Source organism: Astyanax mexicanus, chromosome 6 (assembly GCF_023375975.1).
Source record: "Astyanax mexicanus isolate ESR-SI-001 chromosome 6, AstMex3_surface, whole genome shotgun sequence".
In the NCBI taxonomy this organism is placed as follows: Eukaryota; Metazoa; Chordata; class Actinopteri; order Characiformes; family Acestrorhamphidae; genus Astyanax; species Astyanax mexicanus.
In genome coordinates, this window is record NC_064413.1 from 11,539,414 (window position 1) to 11,566,022 (window position 26,609).

The following is a 26,609-nucleotide window of genomic DNA, read 5'->3' on the forward strand; positions in this document are numbered from 1 at the left end:
TTCCGGAAGCATCATATTCAGTTTCACTGCTTTGCGGATGGCACCCAGCTCTACCTCTCAACCAAACCAAATACTCCTCTCACCTACATCCCTCACAGATTGTCTCCTTGAAATAAAACATTGGTTCATCTTAAACTTTTTGAAATTAATATAAAACAGAACTTCTTCTGATTGGCAATAAATCAACACTACGTAAACCTCATAATTGTAACATTCTGGTTACATTCTGATTACTCATTTTTCCTCCCCCCAGTTCAAGAGTCTGGGTGTCATCCTCGATAGCACCCTCTCTTTCACCTCCCATGTCAATAATATCACTCGGTCAGCCTATTTCCATATTTGAAATATTAATCGTCTCCGTCCTTCTCTCTCCTCATTCTACTGCTATCCTGGTCCATAGTCTGGTTACCTCTCGTCTAGATTATTGTAATTCTCTTCTCTTTGGTCTACCGCAGAAAACCCTCCATAAATGGCTTCCCATTTCACATCACATTAACTATAAAATACTCCTCCTTACTTTCAAAGCTCTCCACAGTTTTGCTCTTCCTTTTCTTTCTGACCTCCTTCATGTTGTTAAACCTGCCCGTATTCTCAGATCCTCTTCTTCTGCCCATCTCACTGTTCCCCCTGCCCGTCTTGTTACTATAGGGAGCAGAGCTTTTATCCACTCTGCTCCCCGGCTCTGAAATTCACTCCCACCTGATCTCCGTAATTCAGACTCATTGCCACAATTCAAATCCAAGCTAAAAACTCACCTGTTCAAAATTGCGTATAAACTGTGACAGTAACTGCACTGTCTTTTTAACTCTATTTATGTACTGATTTTTATTGTGTATTTTTATATTTCTATTTACTGAGTATTTTATACTTCTTTTTATTATTTACTATTTGCTGCTTATTCAATATTTCTATTATTGCGTACTTATTCTATTATTACGTATTTTTCTTTTTTTGTGTAACGTGACCTTGAGTGCCAAGAAAGGCGTCCTCAAATAAAATGTATTATTATTATTAAAAGAATTGGGACGTGCTTCTTAATCAAGAATATTAAAGAGTTTATCCTGGTTTTGTTGAAGAATGTTTTACTAGATTTTCGAGCATTGCTGCAAGAATGTGTTTGTATTTAGCAACAAGAAGATTATTGTGTCTATTTTATTTTGATCTGTTCCAATACTTTAGCTCACAAGAAAAATGTGTGGGTTCAGACAAAAAGTGCTACCTTGTGATAAGTGAACTGTGTATCAGATCTAGATGTAAATACCTGGAAAAAAGGTTAAATATTGATTTTTGCTCTCGTAATGATGTTGTAATGTCAAAACCAAATGTTTTTAGCCTACAGTAGAAATAAATGGGTTGGCCTCACTGTTCCAATACATGTATAGTGTAACCCTCCCTCAAACTCCGCCTATATATAAAAAATTGACATTTGGCTATGTAGTGATCAGCTGACCTGTGTGGACTTAAATCCTCCCTCATAGTTCTCCTGTGAGGAAAGGAAGCATGCCGCTGCTTTTGCCTCTGACTGGTTTCCCCAGGCCAGCGCAGTGAGGAGAGCGTACGCAGTGGTTTCCACTGTCAGAGCCACCGTTGCTGGAACCAGGTAGCCCCTCCCTTCACCTACCAGCCGCATGTCCTCATTTGCTTTCCACACCTTACACTCACCCACTGAACACAACAGAGCAAATGGAGAAGAGTCAGACAGCAACAACACAGGCCACTTTATTAGAAACATCTCTTTCTTCATTTACTGTCCACTACCGTACCATCTGTTTCCATTAACAGTAACTTTATTAATTACACTCACTAGTCACTTTATTAAAAAAGATGTAGCTTCTGCTTCTATTAACTGGGCTCCTATCCGGTACTTTCTCACTATCCTTGTGTTTTAATTTATTGATCACTTTATTGGAAAGACTTCTTCTTCTATTCACTGACACCTTTGTTAGAAACCCCTCTATTTTACAGTAACTCATATACAGTTGGTGTACAGTCACAGACTGATTGTTGGGTTCAGTACCTTGTGTAGCCAAACTTTGTAGTTTGGTCCAGGCTGGTTCAGCCTGTTTCCGATCTGTTAGGCATGTGGACAGGCAGTAGGCTGTAATGGCCACTGCAAAAGGTCGCTGTAGGTCATCAACCCGGGAGAAAAGGAATGCCGTGGCACGAGAGATTGCCTCCTCCTGAGCATCATAAACAACATTGTTTATTAATGTAGTCATAAAAATCTAAATGAGATGACAGAGAAATACATTTGACTAAATTAGGTTACCTACAAAGTCTGAATAGTTTAGACTGGATCGTAATAAAACAACATCAGTTACAGCAATCTAACTACACCTATTTAATCCATATAGTCAGATGTAAGATCAAAGAACTAGAAGTTCTAAGTACTGAGTATTGTGTGCTGCTGTTCTTAGTGCTGCTACTCTGAGTGCTGCTGTTCTAAGTGCAGCTGGTCTGAGTGCTGTTCTTAATGCTGCTGTTTTAGTGCTGCTGTTTTTAGTCCAGCTGTTCTGAGTGCTACTGTTCTGAGTGCTGCTGTTCTAAGTGCAGCTGGTCTGAGTGCTGTTCTTAATTCTGCTGTTCTAAGTGCTGCTGTTTTTAGTCCAGCTGTTCTGAGAGCTACATTTCTGAGTGCTGCTGTTAAAAGTGCTGCTGCTTTAAGTGCTTCTGTTTTGAGTGCTATTCTGAGTGCTGCTGGTTTGAGTGCTGCTGTTCTGAGGACTGCTGTTCTTAGTGCTGCTGTTGTGAGTGCTGCTTTTCTGTGTGCTCCTGTTCTCAGTGCTGTTCTTAGTGCTGCTGTTCTGAGTGCTGCTGTTCTTAATGCTGCTGTACTGAGTGCTGTTCTTAGTGCTGCTGTTCTGAGTGCTGCTTTTCTGTGTGCCGCTGTTCTGAGTGCTGCTGTTTAAAGTGCTGCTGTAAGTGCTGCTGTTTTGAGTGCTGCTTTTCTGTGTGCTGCTGTACTGAATGCTCTTCGTAGTGCTGCTGTTCTGAGGGCTGCTGTTCTTAATGCTGCTGTTCTGAGGGCTGCTTTTCTGTATGCTGCTGTTTTGAGTGCTGCTGTTCTGGGTGCTGCTGTAGTGAGTGCTGTTCTTAGTGCTGCTGTTCTTAGTACTGCTGTTCTGAGTGCTGCTATACTGAATGCTGTTCTTATTGCTGCCGTTCCATGTGCTGCTTGTCTGAGTGCTGCTGTTCTTAATGCTGCTGTTCTTAGTGATGCTGTACTGAGTGCCTTTCTTAGTGGTGCTGTTCTGAGTGCTGCAGTTCTGAGTGCTGCTGTTCTAAGTGCTGCTGTTCTGAGTGCTGCCTTTCTGTGTGCTGTTTTTTTGTGTGCTGTTTTTTTGTGTGCTGTTTTTTTGTGTGCTGCTGTTCTGGGGGCTGATTTTCTGTGTGCTGCTGTTTTGAGTGCTGCTGTGTTAGTGCTGCTGTTCTTAGTGATGCTGTTCTTAGTGATGCTGTTCTTAGTGTTGTTGTTCTGAGCGCTGCTTTTCTGTGTGCTGCTGTTCTGGGTGCTGCTGTACTGAGTGCTCTTCTTAGTGCTGCTGTTTTTAGGGTAGCTGTTCTTAGTGCTGATGTTCTGAGTGCTGCTTTTCTGTGTGCTACTGTCCTGAGTGCTGCTGTTGTGAGAGCTGCTGTTCTGTGTGCTGCTTTTCTGTGCTGCTGTTCTTAGTGCTGCTGTTCTGAGTACTGCTTTTCTGTGTGCTGCTGTTCAGAGTGCTGCTGTACTGAGAGCTTCTGTACTGAGAGCTTCTGTTCTGAGGGCTGCTGTTCTGAGGGCTGCTGTTCTGAGGGCGGCTTTTCTGTGTGCTGCTGTTCTGAGTGCTACTGTTCTGGGTGCTGCTGTACTAAGTGCTGCTGTACTAAGTGCTGCTTTTCTGTGTGCTGCTGTACTGATTGCTGTTCTGAGTGCTGCTGTTCTGAGTGTTGCTTTTCTGTGTGCTGCTGTTCTAAGTGCTGCTGTTCTGAGTGCTGTTGTACTGATTTCTGCTGTACTGAGTACTACAGTACTGAGTGCTACTGTTCTGAGGGCTACTGTTCTTAGTGCTGCTATGGTTTGTGCTGCTGTTCTGTGTGCTGCAGTACTGCGTGCTGCTGCTCTGAGCGCAGCAGTGCTGAGTGCTGCTGTTTTGAGTGTTGCTGTTCTGAGTGCTGCTTTTCTGTGTGTTTATTTTCTGAGTGCTGCTGGTCTGAGTGCTGCAGTACTGAGCGCTGCTATACTGAGTTTTGCTGTCATTAGGGTTGCTGTTCTTAGTGCTGCTGTTCTGAGTGCTGCTTTTCTGTGTGCTGCTATACAGAATGCTGCTTTTTAGTGTGCTGCTGTTTTGAGTGCTGCTGTTCTAAATGCTGCTGTTCTGAGTGCTGCTTTTCTGTGTGCTGCTTTTCTGTGTGCTGCTGTTCTGATTGCTGCTGTTCAAAGTGCTGCTGTAAGTGCTGCTGTTCTGAGTGCTGCTTTTCTGTGTGCTGCTGTACTGAATGCTGCTTTTCTGTGTGCTGCTGTTTTGAGTGCTGCTGTTCTGATTGCTACTGTTCTTAGTGCTGCTGTTCTTTGTGATGCTGTTCTTGGTGTTGCTGTTCTGAGCACGGCTTTTCTGTGTGCTTCTGTTTTTAGTGCTGCGGTTCTATGTGCTGCTGTTCTGGGTGCTGCTGTACTGAGTGCTCTTCTTAGTGCTGTTGTTCTGGGTGCTGCTGTATTTAGGGTTGCTGTTCTATGTGCTGCTGTTCTGAGTGCTGCTATACTGAGTGCTGTTCTTAGTGCTGCTGTTCTGAGTGCTGCTTTTCCGTGTGCTGCTGTTCTGAGTGCTGCTGTTGTGAGGGCTGAGTTCTGCTGCTCTGAGTTCAGCAGTGCTGAGTGCTGCTATTTTGAGTGTTGTTGTTCTGAGTGCTGCTTTTCTGTGCTGCTGTTCTGAGTGCTGCTTTTCTGTGTGTTTATTTTCTGAGTGCTGCTGTTCTGAGTGCTGCAGTACTGCTATACTGAGTGGTGCTGTTATTAGGGCTGCTGTTTTTCTGTGTGCTGCTGGTCTGAGTGTTGCTCTTCTTAGTGCTGCTGTTCTGAGTGCTGTTTTTCTATGTGCTGCTGGTCTGAGTGTTGCTCTTCTTAGTGCTGCTGTTCTTAGTGCTGATTTCTGTGTGCTGCTCTTCTGAGTGCTGATATACTGAGTGCTTCTGTTCTTAGGGCTGCTGTTCTTAGTGTTGCTGTTCTGAGTGCTACTTTTCTGTTTTGCTTTTCTGAGTGCTGCTGAGTGTTACAGTACTGAGTGCTGCTGTTTTTAGTGCTGCTGTTCACAGTGAGCTTGTTCTTAGTGATGTTCTGAGCGCTGCTTTTCTGTGTGCTGCTGTTCTTAGTGGTGAGGTTCTAAGCGCTGCTGTTCTGGGTGCTGCTATATTTAGGGTTGCTGTTCTTAGTGCTACAGTACTGCTATACTGAGTGGTGCTGTTATTAGGGCTGCTGTTTTGTGTGCTGCAGTACTGAGTGCTGCTGTTCTGAGGACTGCAGTGCTGAGTGGTGCTGTTATTAGGGCTGCTGTTCTTAGTGCTGCTGTTCTTAGTGCTGCTGTTCTTAGTGCTGCTTTTCTGTGTGCTGCTGTTCTGAGTGCTGCTGTACTAAATGCTTTTTTAGTGCTGCTGTTCTTAGTGCTGCTTTCTGTGTGCTGCTGTTCTGAGTGCTGATATACTGAGTGCTGCAGTTCTTGGGGCTGCTGTTCTGTGTGCTGCTTTTCTGAGTGCTCCTATACTGAGTAATGTTCTTAATGTTGCAATGCTGAGTACTGCTGTTCTGAGTGCTGCTGTACTGAGTGCTGTTCTCAGTGCTGCTGTTCTGAGAGCTGCAATACTGAGTGCTCTTCTTAGTGCTGCTGTTCTGAGTACTGCTTTTCTGTGTGCTGCTGTTCAGAGTGCTGCTGTACTGAGAGCTTCTGTTCTGAGGGCTGCTGTTCTGAGGGTTGCTGTTCTGAGGGTGGCTTTTCTGTGTGCTGCTGTTCTGAGTGCTACTGTTCTGGGTGCTGCTGTAGTGCGTGCTGTTCTTAGTGCTGCTGTTCTGAGTGCTGCTGTACTGAGTGCTGCTGTACTAAGTGCTGCTTTTCTGTGTGCTGCTGTACTGATTGCTGTTCTGAGTGCTGCTGTTCTGAGTGTTGCTTTTCTGTGTGCTGCTGTTCTAAGTGCTGCTGTTCTGAGTGCTGTTGTACTGATTTCTGCTGTACTGAGTACTACAGTACTGAGTGCTGCTGTTCTGAGGGCTACTGTTCTTAGTGCTGCTATGGTTTGTGCTGCTGTTCTGTGTGCTGCAGTACTGAGTGCTGCTGTTCTGAGTGCTGCAGTGCTGAGTGCTGCTGTTTTGACTGTTGCTGTTCTGAGTGATTTTCTGTGTGTTCCTTTTCTGAGCACTGCTGTTCTCAGTGCTGCAGTACTGAGTGCTGCTATAATGAGTGCTGCTGTCATTAGGACTGCCGTTCTAAGTGCTGCTGTTCTGAGTGATGCTTTTCTGTGTGCTGCTGTTCTGAGTGCTGATTTTCTATGTGCTGCAGATCTGAGTCCTCCTTTTCGTGTGTTGCTTTTCTGAGTGCTGCTGTTCTGAGTGCTGCAGTAGTAAGTGCTGCTCTTCAGAGGGCTGCTGTTCTGAGTGCTGATGTTCTTAGTGCTGCTTTTATGAGCTGCTGTTCTTAATGCTGCTATACTGAGTAATGTTCTTAGTGCTGCTTTTCTTTGTGCTGCTGTTCTGAGTGCTACTATTCTGGGTGCAGCTGTACTGAGTGCTATTCTGTGTGTTGCTATTCTGAGTGATGTTTTTCTTTGTGCTGCTTTTCTTAGGGCTGCTGTTCTTATTGCCACTGTTCTGAGTGCTGTTCTGGGTGCTGCTGTACGGAGTGCTGTTCTTAGTGCTGCTGTTCTGAGCGCTACTTTTCGTTATGCTGCTGTAATTAAGGTTTGCTTATCATAGTGCTGCTGTTCTGAGTTCTGCTATACTGTGTGCTGTTCTTAGTGCTGCTGTTCTGAGTGCTGCTTTTCTGTGTGCTGCTTTTCTGAGTGCTGCAGTTATTAGTGCTGCTTTTCTGTGTGCTGATGATCTGATTACTGCTATACTGAGTGCTGTTCTTAGTGCTGATGTTCTGAGTGCTGCTGTTCTGATTGCTGCTGTTATGTGTGCTGCTGTTCTGAGTGCTCCTGTTTTGAGGGCTGCTTTTCTTTGTGCTGCTGTTCTTAGGGCTGCTGTTCCTATTGCTGGTGTTCTGAGTGCTACTATTCTGGGTGCAGCTGTACTGAGTGCTGTTCTTAGTGCTGCTGTTGTGAGTGCTGTTTTTCTTTGTGCTGCTGTTCTTAGGGCTGCTGTTCCTATTGCTGGTGTTCTGAGTGCTGCTGTTCTGATTGCTGCTTTTCTGTGTGCTGCTGTTCTTAGTGCTGCAGTTGTGAGTGCTGCTGTTCTGTGTGCTGCTGTTCTGAGTGCTCCTGTTTTGAGTGCTGCTTTTCTTTGTGCTGCTGTTCTGAGTGCTACTATTCTGGGTGCAGCTGTACTGAGTGCTGCTGTTGTGAGTGCTGTTTTTCTTTGTGCTGCTGTTCTTAGGGCTGCTGTTCTTATTGCTGGTGTTCTGAGTGCTGCTGTACTGAGTGCTGTTCTTAGTGCTGCTGTTCTGAGTGTTGCTGTACTAAGGGCTGCTTTTCTGTGTGTTGCTGTTCTGAGTGCTTCGGTTCTTAGTGCTGCTGTTTTGAGTGCTGCTATACTGAGTGATGTTCTTAGTGTTGCTGTTCTGTGTGCTTCTTTTCTATGTGCTGCTGTATTTAGGGTTGATGTTCTTAGTGCTGCTGTTCTGTGCGCTGCTTTACCAAGTTCTGTTCTTACTGCTGCTGATCTGAGTACCACTTTTATGTGTGCTGCTCTTGTGAGTGCTGCTGTACTGAGTGCTGTTCTTAGTGCTGCTGTTCTGAGTGCTGCTGTACTGAGTGCTTTTCTTAGTGCTGCTGTTCTGAGTGCTGCTGTATTTAGGGTTGCTGTTCTTTGTGCTGCTGTTCTTAGTGCTGCTGTTGTGGGTGCTGCTGTACTAAGTGCTGCTGTTCTGTGTGTTGCTATTCTGTGTGTTGCTATTCTGAGTGCTGTTTTTCTTTGTGCTGCTTTTCTTAGGGCTGCTGATCTGAGTGCTGCTGTACTGAGTGCTGTTCTTAGTGCTGATGTTCTGAGTGCTGCTGTTCTGGGTGCTGCTGTACTGAGTGCTGTTCTTAGTGCTGCTGTTCTGAGTGCTGCTTTTCTGTGTGCTGCTATACTGTACTGAGTGATGTTCTTAGTGTTGCTGTCCTGAGTGCTTCTTTTCTATGTGCTGCTGTCCTGAGTGCTTCTGATCTTAGTGCTGCTGTTCTTAGTGATGCTGTACTGAGTGCTTTTCTTGGTGGTGCTGTTTTGAGTGGTGTTTTTCTGAATGCTGCTTTTTTGTGTGCTGCAGTTTTGAGTGCTGCTGTTCTTTGTGCTGCTGTTCTTAGTGCTGTTGTTCTGAGTGCTGTTCTGAGTGCTACTGTTCTGGGTGCTCCTGTACTAAGTGCTGTTCTTAGTGCTGCTGTTCTGAGTGCTGCTGTTGTGAGTTCTGCTGTTGTGAGTGCTTCTGTTCTGAGTACTGCTGGTCTAAGCGCTGCTGTTCTGAGTGCTGCCTTTCTGTTTGCTGCTTTACTGAATGTTGCTTTTTTGTGTGCTGCTGTTTGAGTGCAGCTTTTCTGTGTTCTGCTGTACTGAGTGCTGTTGTTCTGAGTTCTGCTATACTCAGTGCTGTTCTGAGTGCTGCTGTTCTTAGTGCTGCTGTTCTGAGTGATGCTTTTCTGTGTGCTGTTGTTCTGAGTTCTGCTATACTGAGTGCTGTTCTTAGTGCTGCTGTTCTAAGTGCTGCTTTTCTGTGTACTGCTGTACTGAGTGCTGCTGTTCTGAGTGCTGCTGTACTGAGTGCTGCTGTTTTGGGTGCTGCTGTACTGAGTGCTGTTCGTAGTGCTGCTCTTAGTGTTGCTGTTGTCAAGCCGGTGAAAAAAAGGGTATAATTTATTTTGTTGGACTTTTTTTTGTGGACTTTTATTTTGACACCTTCACAGGAGCCAGATTGTTCCCCAGGACACGATTTGGCAGGTCCCCCGCTGATTGTGATGGACAGGGGGGATGGACCAATGCCCAGGCCGGGTTGTGGGAGGACTGGCCAATGAGGACGGTTGGGGGGCTGGACTTGTTTTGTTTTTCAGATAAGTGTCATGGCGGCGCCCAGTGGGAGAGAAAGCAGCGAGGTGGCAAGGTGAGATCGGAGAGAGCAGTGAGGTGGCAAGGTGAGATCGGAGAGAGAGCGAGGCGATAAAGCGGGACCGGAGAGCAGCGAGGCGGCAAAAAAGCAGGACCGGAGAGAGCAGCGAGGCGGCCAAGCGGGACCGGAGAGCAGCGAGGCGGCCAAGCGGGACCGGAGAGCAGCGGGGCGGCGAAGCGTGAGCGGCGAAGCGTGAGCGGCGGAGCGCGAGAGGCGGTGTGAGAGCGGCGGAGCGCGAGAGGCGGTGTGAGAGCGGCGGAGCGAGAGCGGCGGGCTCACCGGCGGCTGTTTACAGCCGATTGAACAGTAGGAGAACCAAAGCAAGCACCAGTGGACCGCGTGGGTCGAGTCTGCCGGCGACGACGCGGAGGCTGACGCCATTCCAGTTCCACCCAGGCTCGGAATACTCGCACTGGGAGCTGGGAGTTGTCCCCACTCCCAGGCAAAGTGTGAGTATATTTGGTTGGGTGGAGAAGTAATACTGTGTTTGTGTTACTGAAGGAAGAGTCTGGGAAACGTGGGAATTTTTACCGTGTGTTGTTTGGAATACTGCCGCTGTTTTCTTCTATCATAGCTGTTGCGTGCGGAGAGTCACGTGGAGGCGGTGGAGGAGTCTGAGAAGGCCGGAGGTAGCAGGAGCCGCTGCACCACGTGCGTGGAGCCACGCTCTGCTGGACGCCAAGCGCTCGTTTTTTTGGAATTGCCCCACCCGAGGGAATATAATCACCTTGCCCCTGAAGTAAGACTGTTTTAGTACAGAATATTGAGGAAGCTGGACTATTTGGTGTTTTTAAAGGGGCTTTATGCCTGATAATCCGTGTGTATTATCTAGCCTCTCGCTCGAAGGCTGGTGTATGGGGTGGCTCTAATACATTCCTGTTGTGTATTTCTAAGGGATGAGATTCTTTGAGATTGTGCTTGAGTAACGTGTTGTGAACCCTGTAGAGTGGGAGGGGTAGACATAAAATAGCTGGGTTTGTTTTGTTTGATTTTCTTTGTGTTGTTATATGTAGTTTAGTATTTTAGAGGATCCATAATTCTTAGGTTCGCTGTGGGAGTGACGTCCTCCCTTTTATTATGGTGTATGTTTAATAAACTTGTCAAATTTTGTAATTCTGGTGTGGTTTGTTTGGTTTGCTCACCCTCAGATCAAAAGAACCTGTAGAGTTTTCTGGCAAATAAATTATTTTTTTTGAAGAGTTCCTGGGACTCTATATTCCTAGGTGGCGTAGTTGGGTAAAGATTTTTCTTCTGCGACCAGTAGGTGTCACAGAATTTTGGCGCAAGTCGGCAGGATCTGAGTTTTGTGAGCAATCCAGGCTACCACTTTTTTGTTTTTTGTTTTTTTTGCTTGTTTGTAATTGGAAAATGATGATGATGCCGGTTTTCGCGGGTGCACCTTGGCTACCAAAATTTGGTGGGGGAACAGGGGAACTCAAATATGCGGAATGGAAAGAACAAATGCTGGGGTTATTGGGGGCTGCTCAGTACACTGATGCTCAACAGATAAGTATAATCATGGGAACGTTAGTTGGAGATGCTAGACGGGAGGTCAGTGTTCTAGAGGTGGGAGAACGCGATAGGCCCATTAAGATCTTTCAGTTTTTAGATACTTTGTATGGAGATCGAGTAGCCTTTCCAGTATTACGTGCACACTTTTTTAGCTGTCGACAGCGACTAGATGAGCCCTTGAGATCATTTATACTCCGTTTAAAAGAACTGTCTTGTAGGCTGCGGGCTCGTGACCCAGAGGAGGCACCCTCGGATGGCCAGCTGAGGGATCAGTTGCTGCTTGGCATGGGAGATGGGAACCTGAGGCAAGCCCTCAAGACCTATGTGCGACGGAACCCCGATGAAACATTTGCTGCAGTGTGTGGGGAGGCACTGTTGTTGGAAGGAGAGCAACAGGGCTCTGAGCCGTTGGGTGTAGTAAGTCGTACCCAAGGTGAGTGCTGCAGTACCAAGTCTTACCCCCCAAGAGAGGACTGGAAACAGACTTTGAAACAAGAGCTGCTGAGTGAAGTCAAGGAGCAGATGAAGGAATGGACTCAGGAGTTACTGCGAGAACTAAAGCCGATGGTGAATCCGCCTGCAGCTCAGCCTCCTCAAACCATTAACCCCCCTGTGAGTCGCCCGCAAGCCCAGCCCTATTCTGATAGATGGGACCCAGAAGGTAGGCCAATTTGCCGTCAGTGTAAAGAGGTAGGCCACTATGCACGAAATTGTAGAAATGTGTCTAGGAATAGGTTTGATTTAAACTAGTTCCTCCCGCGACTGGGGTCCAAGTAGTGGGACAGGATGCATTAAGTGGGGCCGCTGACACATTTATTGGTAATTGTCCAACAGTAGAATTGCTGGTAGAAGGTGTTAAACTTGTTGGGGTCTTAGATACCGGGTCTCAAGTTACCCTGATGCGACATAGTTTGTATAGGCACTATTTTATGGACAAATCTAGCAATATAGCCACATCGAAGGTATTTACACTTAAGGCAGCCAATGGATTGATTATACCCTATTCTGGTTACGCTGTTTTTGATTTCGAGTTTCAGGGGTTGAAAATTCCTGGTCGTGGTGTGGTGATCGTGGAAGACCACCACCTCACCAGCCCTTTTTTGATAGGCATGAATGTGATATCTGAGTGTTGGGAGGCTGTTTTTCAGAAGTCGCCAGTTTTAAACGCCTCAGTTTATTTTTCCCGGGAAGCATGGAGGCAGGCGTTTGCAGTCTGTCGACGAGTTAGCGTGGCTACTAGGGAGGACGGTTGTATGGGTTATGTTTGGCCCTCCAGTCGTAAGGGCATTAGAGTACCAGCTCAGAGTGAGATAGTGGTTTGGGGACGAGCTCATATGGGTCCCCGTGGTACCGATTATTGTGGGTTGGTTGAGTCGCTACCTGGGCACCATCCAGTAGAAGTTGCACGAGTTGTGGCCATGGTAAGACATGGAAGGGTCCCTGTGCGTATCCGAAATTTAACCCCATGTGCTCTTTTTATAGGGCGCTATCAGAAGTTGGCTCGACTCTTCCGAGTTGGGGAAGAGGATGTTTGTGGGGCACGCCAATTGGACTTGACCCCTGGAGCAGATGGGGAAGTTGAGGTCAGTGTTGTGGAAGTCGGTGTCCCAGTGACGTCGGGTGACTCGTGGCCCAGTGTGGATACTTTAAGTAGCAGACCAGATTTGTCGGCTCAGCAACAAGGTGAGTTACGGGCCTTGCTGACTAAGTGGAGTGGGGTTTTTGCCACTAGTGAGGAAGATTTTGGGCGTACTGATAGGGTCCAACATCAAATCTTGACGGGGGATTCCGCACCTATTAGGGAACGATTCCGGCCTTTACCCCCAGCCATGTATAAAGATATGAAGGTCTTGTTGGCAGAAATGTTGGAGTCAAAGGTAATCCGTGAGAGTACTAGTCCTTGGGCCGCCCCTATTGTTATGGTTAAGAAAAAAGACGGTAGTTGGCGATTCTGTGTAGATTACCGTAAATTGAATGCTGTCACTCATAAGGATGCTTTTCCTCTCCCCAGGATTGAGGAGACTTTGACGACCCTGACCAGGTCGCAATGGTTTTCGACCCTGGACCTGGCCAGTGGTTATTGGCAGGTAGGGATGGACCCGAGAGATAGGGAAAAGACTGCATTTACTACTCCAGTAGGGCTGTTTGAGTTTGAGCGTATGCCCTTCGGTCTTTGCAACGCTCCGGCCACTTTTCAACGGTTGATGCAACACTGTTTGAGTGGCCAGGTATCTGAATCGGTGTTGGTTTACCTGGATGATATTATTGTGTATTCGGCTGATTTTTCTTTGCATTTACAGCATCTGGATGCAGTGTTTGCCCGTTTGTGGGAGCATGGCTTGAAGCTGCGACCAGATAAGTGCAAGTTGTTACAGAAAGAGGTAAAATTTCTAGGTCACGTGGTAGATTGCCGTGGAGTAAGGCCTGACCCGGACAAAGTGAGCGCAGTACAAGAGTGCACAGTGCCGACTACGGTGAGGCAGGTACGTGCTTTCCTGGGGTTGGCTGGGTATTATAGACGCTTTATTCCAGGGTTTGCCAAGATAGCTTTACCTCTTAATAGGTTGCTTAGTGGTGCCCCTGCTAGCCAGTCACGGACCCGTAAAGTCATTTGGACTCCAGAGTGTCAGACTGCGTTTGAGAGATTGAAATCGGTTTTGACCCAGACGCCCATTTTAGCGTATGCTGACTTTTCGCTACCTTTCAGTGTTTATACAGACGCCAGCAATCAAGGGTTGGGCGCGGTGCTGGCTCAAGTACAGGAAGGGCGGGAACGAGTGATAGCATACGCTAGCCGGAGCCTTCACCCAACTGAACGGAATGACTCCAACTACAGTTCCTTTAAGTTGGAACTATTGGCTTTAAAATGGGCAGTGACTGAGAAGTTTAAGGACTATCTTATGGGGGTGAGATTTACTGTGTTCACAGATAACAACCCAGTGGCTCATTTGCAGACGGCCCAATTGGGTGCTACCGAGCAGAGGTGGGTGGCTAAACTCTCTATGTTTGACTTTGATGTAAAGTACCGGGCTGGCAAAGAAAATGTTAATGCGGATGCTTTGTCTAGGCTTTCCAGGAAAACTGGGGCAGTTGAGCAGGTGGAGGCAGCACTAATGGATGATGTTCCGGCCCCATTGGAGGTGGGAGTGCTGCAGGGAGGACATGAAGAATGGTCCAGTGCCCAGAAGAGTGATCCTGAGCTCAGAGAGGTCATGGCTGCTGTCCACGCTGGTAGGCTGCCTGGTGGCACAGAGCGGAGGAACTTTTCGGTGGGAGTAAGGCGGTTGTTACAACATTGGAAAAAATTGACTGTGCATAACCAAGTTTTGTGCAGGCATGTTGTTGACTCTCGTACTCATGAAGACCAGTTGCAAGTCGTTTGTCCTATTTCAAGACGTGCTGAAGTTTGGAGAGGCTATCATGAGGCTACGGGACATGCAGGGGTGGAACGGACTTTGGCGTGTATTCGACGTCATTTCTTTTGGCCAAGCATGGAGACTGAGGTGCGAGGGTTCCAGTCTGGGTGCGTAGCCTGTAGCCTGCAAAAGGACAGGGCTGAGGTAAGGGCACCATTGGTTCCAATGACTGCATCCTTTCCATTGGAGGTAGTGGGATTGGATTTTTTATCATTGGGTAGGCCAGAGGATACTTACCAGAACATTTTAGTCATGACTGATTGGTTTACACATTATTCATGGGCTGTACCGACACGAGATCAGACAGCCCTGACTACAGTCCGGGCTTTGTGGGCCCATGTTATTTGTAATTTCGGTTGCCCCGTGCGGTTTCATGCAGATCAGGGCCCTAATTTTGAGTCCACGCTTATGCGGGAATTGTGTGCCCTCTACGGAGTGGCCAAGAGTAGGACCACCTTATCACCCTAGCGGTAATGGTAAAACGGAAAGGTTAAACCAGACCTTGCTTAATATGCTCAGAACCTTGGGAGAAGAAAAGCAGGCCCGTTGGCCTGAATGCCTGCCAGAGCTAATGTTGGCGTATAACAATACCACACATAGCGCTACTGGGTATACCCCAGCGTATTTGATGTTTGGAAGACACTGTCGCCTCCCGGTCGATGTTGTGCTTGATGTAGTTCCTTCCCAGGTTTCATCCACCCGAGAGGAGTGGGTTAGGAGCCACCATGATAGGTTGGCCCATGCCTTCCGAATAGCCAAGAGGCAGTCGTGTGTGGCAGCGGACCGATATAAGGCAAGGTATGACCGGAAGGCTGGGGCAGGTCCATTGTTACCAGGAGAGAGGGTATGGGTACGAGAGCGAAGGCGACAAGGTCGAGGTAAGCTAGGAGGGTGGTGGGATCCTACAGTGCATGTGATTGTGGAACAGGTTGGTGATACCGGGGTGGTTTATCGAGTAAGGCCCGAACGGGGGGGGAAAGAGAGGGTTTTACATCGAAATGCATTAAAAGCTTGCTTTTTGGTCCCCCAGGGTGCACCTGTGACTCCCGAGGTGAGCAGTGAGGGAGAACCCTTCAGGGGTGGGTATTTGGTAACCCTCCAGCCAGAAGCTGGGTTGGGGCCTGTGGAAGTTGGCCCTAGGCGCTCGGTGAGGCCAAATTTTGGTAGGCCTCCGGGCCGATACAGCGAGTAAGGAAAGGGTGGCCAAGGGACTGGCCAGGTAAAAGACTGGGGGGGTGTCAAGCCGGTGAAAAAAAGGGTATAATTTATTTTGTTGGACTTTTTTTTGTGGACTTTTATTTTGACACCTTCACAGGAGCCAGATTGTTCCCCAGGACACGATTTGGCAGGTCCCCCGCTGATTGTGATGGACAGGGGGGATGGACCAATGCCCAGGCCGGGTTGTGGGAGGACTGGCCAATGAGGACGGTTGGGGGGCTGGACTTGTTTTGTTTTTCAGATAAGTGTCATGGCGGCGCCCAGTGAGAGAGAGAGCAGCGAGGTGGCAAGGTGAGATCGGAGAGAGCAGCGAGGTGGCAAGGTGAGATCGGAGAGAGAGCGAGGCGATAAAGCGGGACCGGAGAGCAGCGAGGCGGCAAAAAAGCAGGACCGGAGAGAGCAGCGAGGCGGCCAAGCGGGACCGGAGAGCAGCGAGGCGGCCAAGCGGGACCGGAGAGCAGCGGGGCGGCGAAGCGTGAGCGGCGAAGCGTGAGCGGCGGAGCGCGAGAGGCGGTGTGAGAGCGGCGGAGCGCGAGAGGCGGTGTGAGAGCGGCGGAGCGAGAGCGGCGGGCTCACCGGCGGCTGTTTACAGCCGATTGAACAGTAGGAGAACCAAAGCAAGCACCAGTGGACCGCGTGGGTCGAGTCTGCCGGCGACGACGCGGAGGCTGACGCCATTCCAGTTCCACCCAGGCTCGGAATACTCGCACTGGGAGCTGGGAGTTGTCCCCACTCCCAGGCAAAGTGTGAGTATATTTGGTTGGGTGGAGAAGTAATACTGTGTTTGTGTTACTGAAGGAAGAGTCTGGGAAACGTGGGAATTTTTACCGTGTGTTGTTTGGAATACTGCCGCTGTTTTCTTCTATCATAGCTGTTGCGTGCGGAGAGTCACATGGAGGCGGTGGAGGAGTCTGAGAAGGCCGGAGGTAGCAGGAGCCGCTGCACCACGTGCGTGGAGCCACGCTCTGCTGGACGCCAAGCGCTCGTTTTTTTGGAATTGCCCCACCCGAGGGAATATAATCACCTTGCCCCTGAAGTAAGACTGTTTTAGTACAGAATATTGAGGAAGCTGGACTATTTGGTGTTTTTAAAGGGGCTTTATGCCTGATAATCCGTGTGTATTATCTAGCCTCTCGCTCGAAGGCTGGTGTATGGGGTGGCTCTAATACATTCCTGTTGTGTATTTCTAAGGGATGAGATTCTTTGAGATTGTGCTTGAGTAACGTGTTGTGAACCCTGTAGAGTGGGAGGGGTAGACATAAAATAGCTGGGTTTGTTTTGTTTGATTTTCTTTGTGTTGTTATATGTAGTTTAGTATTTTAGAGGATCCATAATTCTTAGGTTCGCTGTGGGAGTGACGTCCTCCCTTTTATTATGGTGTATGTTTAATAAACTTGTCAAATTTTGTAATTCTGGTGTGGTTTGTTTGGTTTGCTCACCCTCAGATCAAAAGAACCTGTAGAGTTTTCTGGCAAATAAATTATTTTTTTTGAAGAGTTCCTGGGACTCTATATTCCTAGGTGGCGTAGTTGGGTAAAGATTTTTCTTCTGCGACCAGTAGGTGTCACACTGTTCTGAGTGCTGCTGTTCTGAGGGCTCCTTTTCTGTGTGCTGCTGTTCTGAGTGCTTCTGTTCTGAGTACTGCTTTTCTGGGTGCTGTTGTACTGAGTGCTGTTGTTCGTGCTATTGTTCTGAGTGCTTCTTTTCTGTGTGCTGCTGTTTTGAGTGCTGCTATCCTGAGTGCTGTTCTTAGTGCACCTCTTGTGAGTACTGCTTTTCTGTGTGCTGCTGTTCTTTGTGCTGATGTTCTGAGTGCTGCTGTTTTGAGAGCTGCTGTGCTTAGTGCTGCTCTTCTGAGGGCTGCTTTTCTGTGTGCTGCTGTACTGAGTGCTGCTCTTCTGAGTGCTGCTTTTCTGAGGGCTGCTGTTCTGGGTGCTGCTGTACTGAGTGCTGTTCCTAGTGCTGCTTTTTTTGTGTGCTGCGGATTGAAATGCTGCTGTTCTGAGGGCTGCTTTTCTGTGTGCTGCTGTTCTGAGTGCTTCTGTTCTTAGTGCTGCTGTTGTTAGCGCTGCTATGCTGAGTGCTTTTCTTAGTGCTGCTGTTCTAAATGCTGATTTTCTGTGTGCTGCTGTTCTGAGTGCTGCTGTACTGAGTGCTGTTGTACTAAGTGCTGCTTTTCTGTGTGCTGCTGTACTGATTGCTGCTCTGAGTGCTGCTGCTCTGAGTGCTGCTGCTCTTAGCGCTGCTTTTCTGATGGCTGCTGTTTTTAGTGCTGCTGTTCTGAGTGCTGCTGTTCTGGGTCCTGCCCTACTGAGTGCTGTTCTTAGTGCTGCTTTTTTGTGTGCTTCTGTTCTGAGGGCTGCTTTTCTGTGTTCTGCTGTACTTAGTGCTTCTGTTGTTAGTGCTGCTGTTCTTAGCGCTGCTATGCTGAGTGCTGCTTTTCTGTGTGCTGCCGTACTGCTTTCTGTTCTGAGTTCTGCTGCTTTGAGTGCTGCTGTTCTGTGTGCTGCTGTTCTGAGTGCCTCAGTTTTGAGTGATGCTGTTCTGAGTGCTGCTGTTTTGAGTGCTAATATTCTGAGTGCCGCTGTTCTGAGTGCCACTGTTCTGTGTGCTGCAGTTCTGAGTGCTGCTGGTCTTAGTGCTGCTGTTCTTAGTGCTGCTGTACTGATTACTTTTCTTAGTGCTGCTGTTCTTAGTGCTGCTGTACTGAGTGCTGCTGTACTAATTGCTGCTTTTCTGTGTGCTGCTGTACTGATTGCGTTCTGGTGCTCTGAGTGCTGCTGTACTGAGTGCTGCTGTACTAAGTGCTCCTGTTTTAAGTGTTGCTATACTGAGTGCTGTCCTTAGTGCTGCTGTTCTGAGGGCTGTTTTTTGTGTTTTGCTGTACTGAGTGCTTCTGTTGTTAGTGCTGCTGTTCTTAGCGCTGCTATGCTGAGTGTTGTTCTTAGTGCTGCTGTTCTGAGTGCTGCTTTTCTGTGTGCTCCCGTACTGCTTTCTGTTCTGAGTTCTGCTGCTCTGAGTGCTGCTGTTCTTAGTGCTGCTGTACTGAGTGCTGCTGTACTGAGTGCTGCTGTACTGAGTGCTGCTGCTCTAAGTGCCGCTGTTCTGAGTGCCGCTGTTTTGTGTGCCGCTGTTCTGTGTGCTGCTGTTCTGAATGCTGCTGTTTTGAGTGATACTGTTTTGAGTGCTGATGTTGTGAGTGCTGATGTTTTTAGTGCTGATGTTTTGAGTGATACTGTTTTGAGTGCTGATGTTGTGAGTGCTGATGTTTTTAGTGCTGATGTTCTGAGTGCTGATGTTTTAGTGCTGATGTTCTGAGTGTTGGTCTTTTAAGTGTTGCAGTTCTGAGTGCTGTTGTACTGAGTGCTGCTGTTCTGTGTGCTGCTGTTCTGAGTGCTGATATTCTGAGTGCCGCTGTTCTGTGTGCTGCTGTTCTGAGTGCTGCTGTTTTGAGTGATACTGTTTTGAGTTATACAGTTTTGAGTGCTGATGTTGTGAGGGCTGATGTTTTTAGTGCTGAGTGCTGATGTTTTTAGTGCTGATGTTCTGAGTGTTGGTCTTTTAAGTGCTGCAGTTTTGATTGGAAGTCTGTAAATCAGAAAGTCCTTTAAATTAAAAATTACCACAATGTCTGTCTCTGTCTCTAGGTAAGGCAGCGAGTGATTCAGGGCGATGGTTATGAAAGCTGTGAGAGAGGCATCCTGCTCAACTCCACCAATTCCACCCTAAAATGCACACACACACACACACGCACACACACACACACTTACTTTTTGCTGTTATGTCACATTTTTATTGTAATTATGGAATATTCTTTGTGTTAAAATGATCTAATATAATTTTAACATAATGATATTTATTATCTAAGTAAAAAAAATATATCATTATCATTGTTTATCAATATCATTATTTACCAAGACATTAATACGCCCTTAATACTTCTGTAAAATATAGTTACCACAATAATCGTTATTATTTTCAAAGAAATCAGATTATCTAACCTGCATCTCTCTGTGAATGACTGGATGCGGGTCACTAAATGACCCATCCTTATTCTGAGTTTTAATAAGGTACTTGACTGAATCCCGGATTTCCTTCTGTGAGACAATCTGCTGCTGAGATTTTGTAGATAACTCACACTCGGCTACAAGTGACAACACCTTCACCACCAGTGCTGTCAGCCTGAAACACCAGCAGAAAGCAGCTCTCTGAGGAACCATTTTTGTATTGATCTAATAACAGGAACTTCATCACCAGCTGTTATCAAATAAACCATCTAGAGATGCCTGGAATCTTACCAGTGACTGGTGGGGTAGTGTTTCCAAGCTCCGTATGATCCATCATCCTTCTTAAAGCTCAAAATTCTATCATAGGCTGGAATACAGGATATGCAATTACAACATTATAGTGCACCCTTTACACTTTTCTGTAGTGTATTACAGTCTGTCAAAATGATACTTATGTATGTTCACCTTTTTCTAGGTAGTCCAGTGCAGTGTCTCTTATTCCAGCTGGAAGCTCCAGCCAGTGGTTGCTGCTGTCCAGATAGCGGATGGACAAAGCTGTGGGCGACATCATGATCATGGTCTGCTCGGCACAACCGAAAGGGGCCCGGATCAGCTTCTCCACATTGGATGGGGACAGAAGGGGCATAGCAGCTGCCACACCAAATGCCTCATCTGTTTACATCAGTGAATCAGAGACTATTATAAAATAAGCCCTTTGCTCTTTATTGTTTCCCAAATATGCATTATCCCTGTATCTGTTCTAATGGGGCAGAAAAACGACCTTACTGTTGAGAGAAACCCACAATAATCCTAGGACTAGGGGCCTAAAACATTCACAGTGCTGTAAATATATATAGATAATTGTATGATATCTCTCATACCTTCCAGTCTGATGAACAGATTTTTGGCTGAGTCAGGTACTGTCATATTCGGGAACATTCCATCAATCGTCCTTGTTGTGACACTTTTACCTGATTGTGTAATTAAACAGACATTAACATATAATTCCACACATTAAAAACACTCAGTACTAGATAATATTTCCCAGTAAGAATACAGAGAGATGGCCAACAGTCTATTTTCATGCCTTGTGTCTGTGTCGTTAAACTAGCATCGGAGCTCGTGAATATATCTATGTTCTAGAAATTAGTTCTCTGAATGAATTCACCTCAAACACCTTGTCTAAATGAGCTAATCTCAAACATCCACTCTGAATGAGTTCATCTCAAACCTCCACTCTGAATGAATTGTTCTCAAACCTCCACTCTGAATGAATTGTTCTCAAACCTCCACTCTGAATGAATTGTTCTCAAACCCCCACTCTGAATGAATTAATCTCAAACATCCACTCTGAATGAGCTAATCTTTGACCTCTACTCTGAATGAGCTAATCTCAAACCCCCACTCTGAATGAATTAATCTCAAACATCTACTCTGAATGAGCTAATCTTTGATCTCTACTCTGAATGAGTTCATCTCAAACCCAAACTCGGAAGGAGTTCATCTCAAACCCCCACTCTAAATGAGTTCATCTCACACCTCCACTCTGAATTAGTTCATCTCAAACATCCACTCAGAATGAATTAATCTAAAACCTCCTCTCTGAATAAGCTCATCTCAAACCCCCACTCTGAATGAGTTCATCTAAAACCCCCACTCTGAATGAGTTCATCTAAAACCTCCACTCTGAATGAATTAATCTCAAACCTCCACTCTGAATGAATTAATCTCAAACCCCCACTCTGAATGAATTAATCTCAAACATCTACTCTGAATGAGCTAATCTTTGATCTCTACTCTGAATGAGTTCATCTCAAACCCAAACTCAGAATGAGTTCATCTCAAACCCCCACTCTAAATGAGTTCATCTCAAACCCCCACTCTGAATGAGCTCATTTCAAACCCCCACTCTGAATGAATTAATCTCAAACCCCCACTCTGAATTATTTCATCTCAAACACCCACTTTAAATGAGTTCATTGTCACATCCTGGTCTCATCTCGTGTCTGTGTGTCTTCCCCACGTGACCTGTGCTCCTCTGTGTCTCCCGTCTCAGTACTTTTCCACCTGTTTCTCATTTGTTGCTCCGCCCCTTCCCCAGGTGTTTCTAATTATAGTGTTTCCTGTTTCTTTAAATAGCCCTCCACTGCCACTTTGTCTCCATCGGTCTTTGCACCTTCACCTGTCGTTCGTCTCTCTGTGTTTTCATAACGTTTCTCAGTGTCTCTCTTAGCCTTGGTTCCTTGTTTCTTGTTTATTTCTTGTTTTCTCGTTTATAGTTTATTTCCTTGTTTATTTCTAGTTTCTTGTTTTATTTCTTGTTCCCTAGCTCCCTGTATATACCCTGCTTGTGTTGATTCCTAGTTTAGCTCCTTGTATATATTCCCTGTTTGTTTATTTATTATCTCTAGTTGGTTTAGTTTAGGTTCTTTGATTTGTTTTGGTTATTGGTTATTTGTGTATCTTTGTTTCATGTTACTTGTTCCTTGTTTTCTTGTTATTTATTTATTAAATTATTATTTATTTTCACCCTACCTGCACTTGTGTCCGCCTCCTCGTCTCCCTGCCTGGGTCTCCGTGACATTCATTTTATACCTCCACTCAGAATGAGTTCATCTCAAACCTCCACTCTGAATAAGTTTATCTCAACCCCCCACTCTGAATAAGTTCATTTCAAACCCCCACTCTGAAATAGTTAATCTTAAACCCCCACTCTGAATTAGTTCATCTCAAACCCCCACTCTGAATTAGTTCATCTCAAACCCCACTCTAAATTAGTTCTCTGCTTCTGGGTAAATACACAACAAAATCACTCACCGTCCAAATTGATTAGACAACTTTCTTCCTTCCGTATCTCCACTCCTTCTGTCTGCAATGTGAAAATGATTGAATATGAGCTTTTAACAATTGTCACATACATTAGCATTATAAGCACAGTGCTAGATGGTAGCATATTAGCTTCTGTTGCTGGTCTGCTTCATTATCTCCAGTGTTACATCCTCTTTATTTAGGGCTAATAAATAATAAGAACCTTCATTCAACAATAGCTGATAATCACCAACTATATTCACTATTACCACTTACAACTTTACTCTAAACAACACAAGCCTTATATTCACCATGACCTTTATCACAAGCTGTACAATACAGCGTTGCTATCAGAGTTTTACGCCAAATTGGGATGTTTGAAAATCCAATCGCGGGTTAAAATTCAGGGGTGGCGGGCTGCATTTTTTGGGCTACTTTAAAAAAGTTCTGGTTGGCAAGTGGTGTTTTTTTGGGCTCCTGCCACACAATTTGTGTTTGACCATTTATTCGCTTAAATTCACTGAGATTAGTGTCTACAACCGTCTGACGACAACGCTACGCTGGTTAGCATGCTAGACAACCTCAAAGCGGACCTGCTAACTAAACCTCTTTCTGCAAGATTTGAAAACAAGCTTGGTGCCATTGAAACAAAGTCTACAGTGAACAATCATGAACAGAGAATTTCCAATGTGGAATCTGGGTTGAACGATTTGCAGCGCCTAGAAGCACAGGTGAGCTCTTTGGCTGAAGATAATGTCCATCGGAACTTGAGAGAACCCACCGTGCACTCAAAGGTAAACCAGCCGAAGGAGAAAAGCCCAGGGCAGTGATAATTTGTTTTCACAAGTTCACTAAGAAAGCAGTGATTCGTGCAGCTGAGGTACAATGACAAGCCGGTATACATTTAGGAAGACTACAGCCCCGAAATCCTGGAACAGCACACAGACTACAAAGACGTTATGCAACAAATCTACACTCTCCAACTCAAGCTCTCACTGCTGTATCCAGCGCATCTGTTCACTAGGTCGGGAAATGGCAAAAGACTTGAAATCAGTCAGTGCAGCCGAGCAGTTGAAGACTGCTTCAAGTGCTGAGGAGGACTGATTCAAGCCAAGGCCCAGCTAAGTTGACTACTTCCACTGATTTCCTTTCTTTGTGATATGGTTGAGCCGAGCAGTGTCGGAGTATTTAGTTGGCTAGTAGGTTAGTAGGTTAGTAGGCTATGTTCTTTTGTTTCACTTCTAGTAACGTCACAAGCCTGGACCGCTTGTTTGTGACCTATAAACAAGACTATGATGCACAGTCACTTTTGTATTGCTACAGTTAATGTTAACTGTGTTAAATTGCTTAATGAATCCCCATAATGTGCAGGGTAAAAACATGGTGTGGTTAGTTCAATGCAATCTGTTGTTGTATTCTATAACACCACTTCTTAATGTTTGTGTGGTGGGGCAGAAGAGAGTGGAGTCCTGGGAGATTGCTAAGTGAAGATGGCATGTTTGTGCAGGGGTTATGGATATAGAGGGACAGTGGGAGTGGGTTTGTACTGGGGACGGGTGGGGACAGGTTTTTTTTTCTTTTCTGTTTTTCTTTCGTTTTTTTCATCTCTCGGACATTGTGCTCCTATATGTGCTTAGTTTCCATGCGCATTAACATCATGGTATGTTATGCACATTTCATACAGAGCTCACTGTTAGCATGGGTGATAGAAATCAGTGAATAATATTTGTTTCATATCATGGAATGTAAAAGGGGCAAACCAAGCAACAAAAATAAATAAGATTATGTCCCATATTCAGGGGTTAAAAGTGGTGTTTTTGCAGGAAACATACAAAGGATTTTTTGCGTATTAAAAGGGAAAAGTTCAACCAGTTATATCATTCCAAGTTCAGTGCTAGGGCTAGGGGGACTGCAATTTTGATCCAAAGCCACATTTCCTTTGAGTTAGAAAAAGTTGTATCTGACTCATCTGTTAGGTTTGTTATAATGTCAGGGCAGCTATGTAATACCCCAGAAGTCTTGGCCAGTGTTTATGCACCAAACTGTTTTTCACCTTCATGGCCAATATTGAGACTTACCACATAATCATAGGGTGGGATTTTAAATTTTGTTCAGCACCCTAACTTAGACAGATCTTCAACCAGACCATACTCCCTTACAAAGTCGGCCAAACTACTCTCATCCACTGCATCACAATTGAGTTTTTCAGACCCATGGAGGTTTAAATTTCCAGACAAAAAATTGTTTTCTTTTTTCTTGCCTGTCTATCATTTTTACTCTAGAGTAGACTTCTTTCTATTAGATAACAGATTACTTTCTAACATATGCTCATGTGATTACCATAGTATTATAATCTCAGATTATGCTCCCACTTCTCTAGACGTACATTTTCCTACTTAAAGACGTCCTTTAAAGCCATGGAAATTCAGCTCAAGTCTACTAGCTAATGACTGCTTTGTTGAGTATGTATCAACCACCAAAGTATTTTTTTTTACAATTAATGACACTCCAGATGTGTCAAGGGGCACTTTATGGGAAACCTACAAGTCATACCTGAGAGGCTATGTAATTTCTTATACAGCTTACCTCAAGAAACTGAATAGGAAAAGACAGTCAGAGTTGGCACAAATGATCCTGGAAGCTGATGATAATTATTCTACAAACACAGATCCTGCACTTTACAAAAGATGGTTACAACTTTACTCTGAGCTAGCTCTTTTAACCACCAATAAAGCAGAACTCCAATTGCTTAAATCCCAACAAAAAAATGTTTGAATCGGGGGACAAAGCTGGCAAACTCCTTGTCCAGCAATCCAGAGCTGTTGCTGCCTCTAGGCTAATTCCATCCATAAACTCACCACCAGGTATCACCCTTACTGACCCCATAAGTATAAACGAAACATTTACAAAATTTTATTCTGATTTATATACATCTGACCACCCTCAGTTGAATACACCCAATATACTCAATAATATTGTATTTCCCACAATAGAAGAGGAGTGGGTAGAAAAGTTAGTCAGCCCAACATTAGAATTTTATAAGGAATTTGCCCCGCTTCTTTCCAAGATCTTAAGTGATGTATATAATGAAGTACTGTCTGTTGGCTGACAACCCCTAACTTTGAATAATGCTACCATTTCCCTTTTGCTAAAAAAGGATGAGGACCCCTACCTTTTCAGTAGTTTCAGACCCATATCTTTATTAAATGTTGATTACAAGATTATTGTTAATATTGCTAATTTTATCCCCCTTCATCTCCAACAGATTCTAGCAAGTATTATTTCATCGGATCAAACAGGCTTTATGTTTGGTAGACACTCTTTTCACAACACTAGGCGGCTTTTCAATATATTCAACACTCCCAGCTCCAGCGTCCCAGTGGTCGTGGTGTCACTAGATGCGGAAAAAGCTTTTGACAGGGTACAATGGGACTTTCTGTTTGAGGTAATGGAAAGATTTGGGTTGGGTGGGTCAAATTGCTGTACAAACAAATAATACGCTCTTGCCTCCCTTTCAACTCCAACGTGGCACAAGACAAGGTTTTCCACTATCCCCTTTATTCTTTTCCATAGTTATTGAACCGCTAGCAATCTGGTGGAGATCTGAACCAGGATTTTAAGGTATCCTTCGCCACAACACTGAACACAAACTTTCTTTATACACTGACGATTTGCTCCTTTATGTGTCCAATCCATCCACATCACTTTCATTTGCCTTAGACATTTTAAAACAACATTTTTGACCAACTGTAAGTCTACAAACTCAATTTTGGGAAAAGTGAACTATTTGCATTATATAAGTTGGTTGAGGCCAGTGCAAATACAGAAAACAATTTTGCAACTTCCTAAGAGTGGGGGTTCTTACTCTCCCCAATTTTTTACATTATTACTGGGCAGCCAATATTCATAAGCTGTTACATTGGACCAATACATTAACAACCGACCAGCCTGCATGGGTACAACTAGAAATGTCTTTATCTCAGTCCTCTTTAAGGGCGTGGCTTTGCTCTCCCCTTAACTTGTAAATGGCGGATGCAAGCAAAACCCCAGTACTTAAACAGTGCCTCAAAATCTGGTTGCAAATCAGGAGGCATTTGGGCCTGAGAGACTGCTCAATTTATGCGCCAATATTATGTAACAATAAAACGTAACAATTAAACTATCTATTATGGACTTTTAAATTATGGTTTGAGAGGGGCATAGTCTTAATTAATGATCTCTATGATGGTGGCACTTTCATGTCTATTTATAGGTATATGTTACAGTAAAATGAACATTGTTGTTTTATTCTATAAATTATGGACAACATTGCAAATAAGAATATTGTTTTTTAAAGCATTTATTTGCTTTAAATTATTTATTTGCATATTATTTTTTTCAAAAGCTGTAAG

The 26,609-nt window shown here is 45.2% G+C and overlaps 1 protein-coding gene across 2 annotated transcripts in view; it reads right to left on the reverse strand.

Annotated features, from left to right (window-relative positions):
• The window catches only part of c4b (complement 4B (Chido blood group)), a 171,007-nt gene that overhangs the window by 50,839 nt on the left and 93,559 nt on the right, over positions 1–26,609 (reverse strand). For both annotated transcript variants that reach the window (XM_049480533.1, XM_049480532.1), the window contains exons 22-29: positions 22,228–22,279; positions 20,292–20,381; positions 19,876–20,082; positions 19,702–19,777; positions 19,405–19,585; positions 19,027–19,128; positions 2,018–2,180; positions 1,451–1,665 (exon numbers count right to left, since the gene is read on the reverse strand). In XM_049480533.1, coding sequence (XP_049336490.1) covers positions 1,451–1,665; positions 2,018–2,180; positions 19,027–19,128; positions 19,405–19,585; positions 19,702–19,777; positions 19,876–20,082; positions 20,292–20,381; positions 22,228–22,279 — 1,086 coding nt within the window. The remainder of the gene's footprint in view (positions 1–1,450; positions 1,666–2,017; positions 2,181–19,026; positions 19,129–19,404; positions 19,586–19,701; positions 19,778–19,875; positions 20,083–20,291; positions 20,382–22,227; positions 22,280–26,609) is intronic.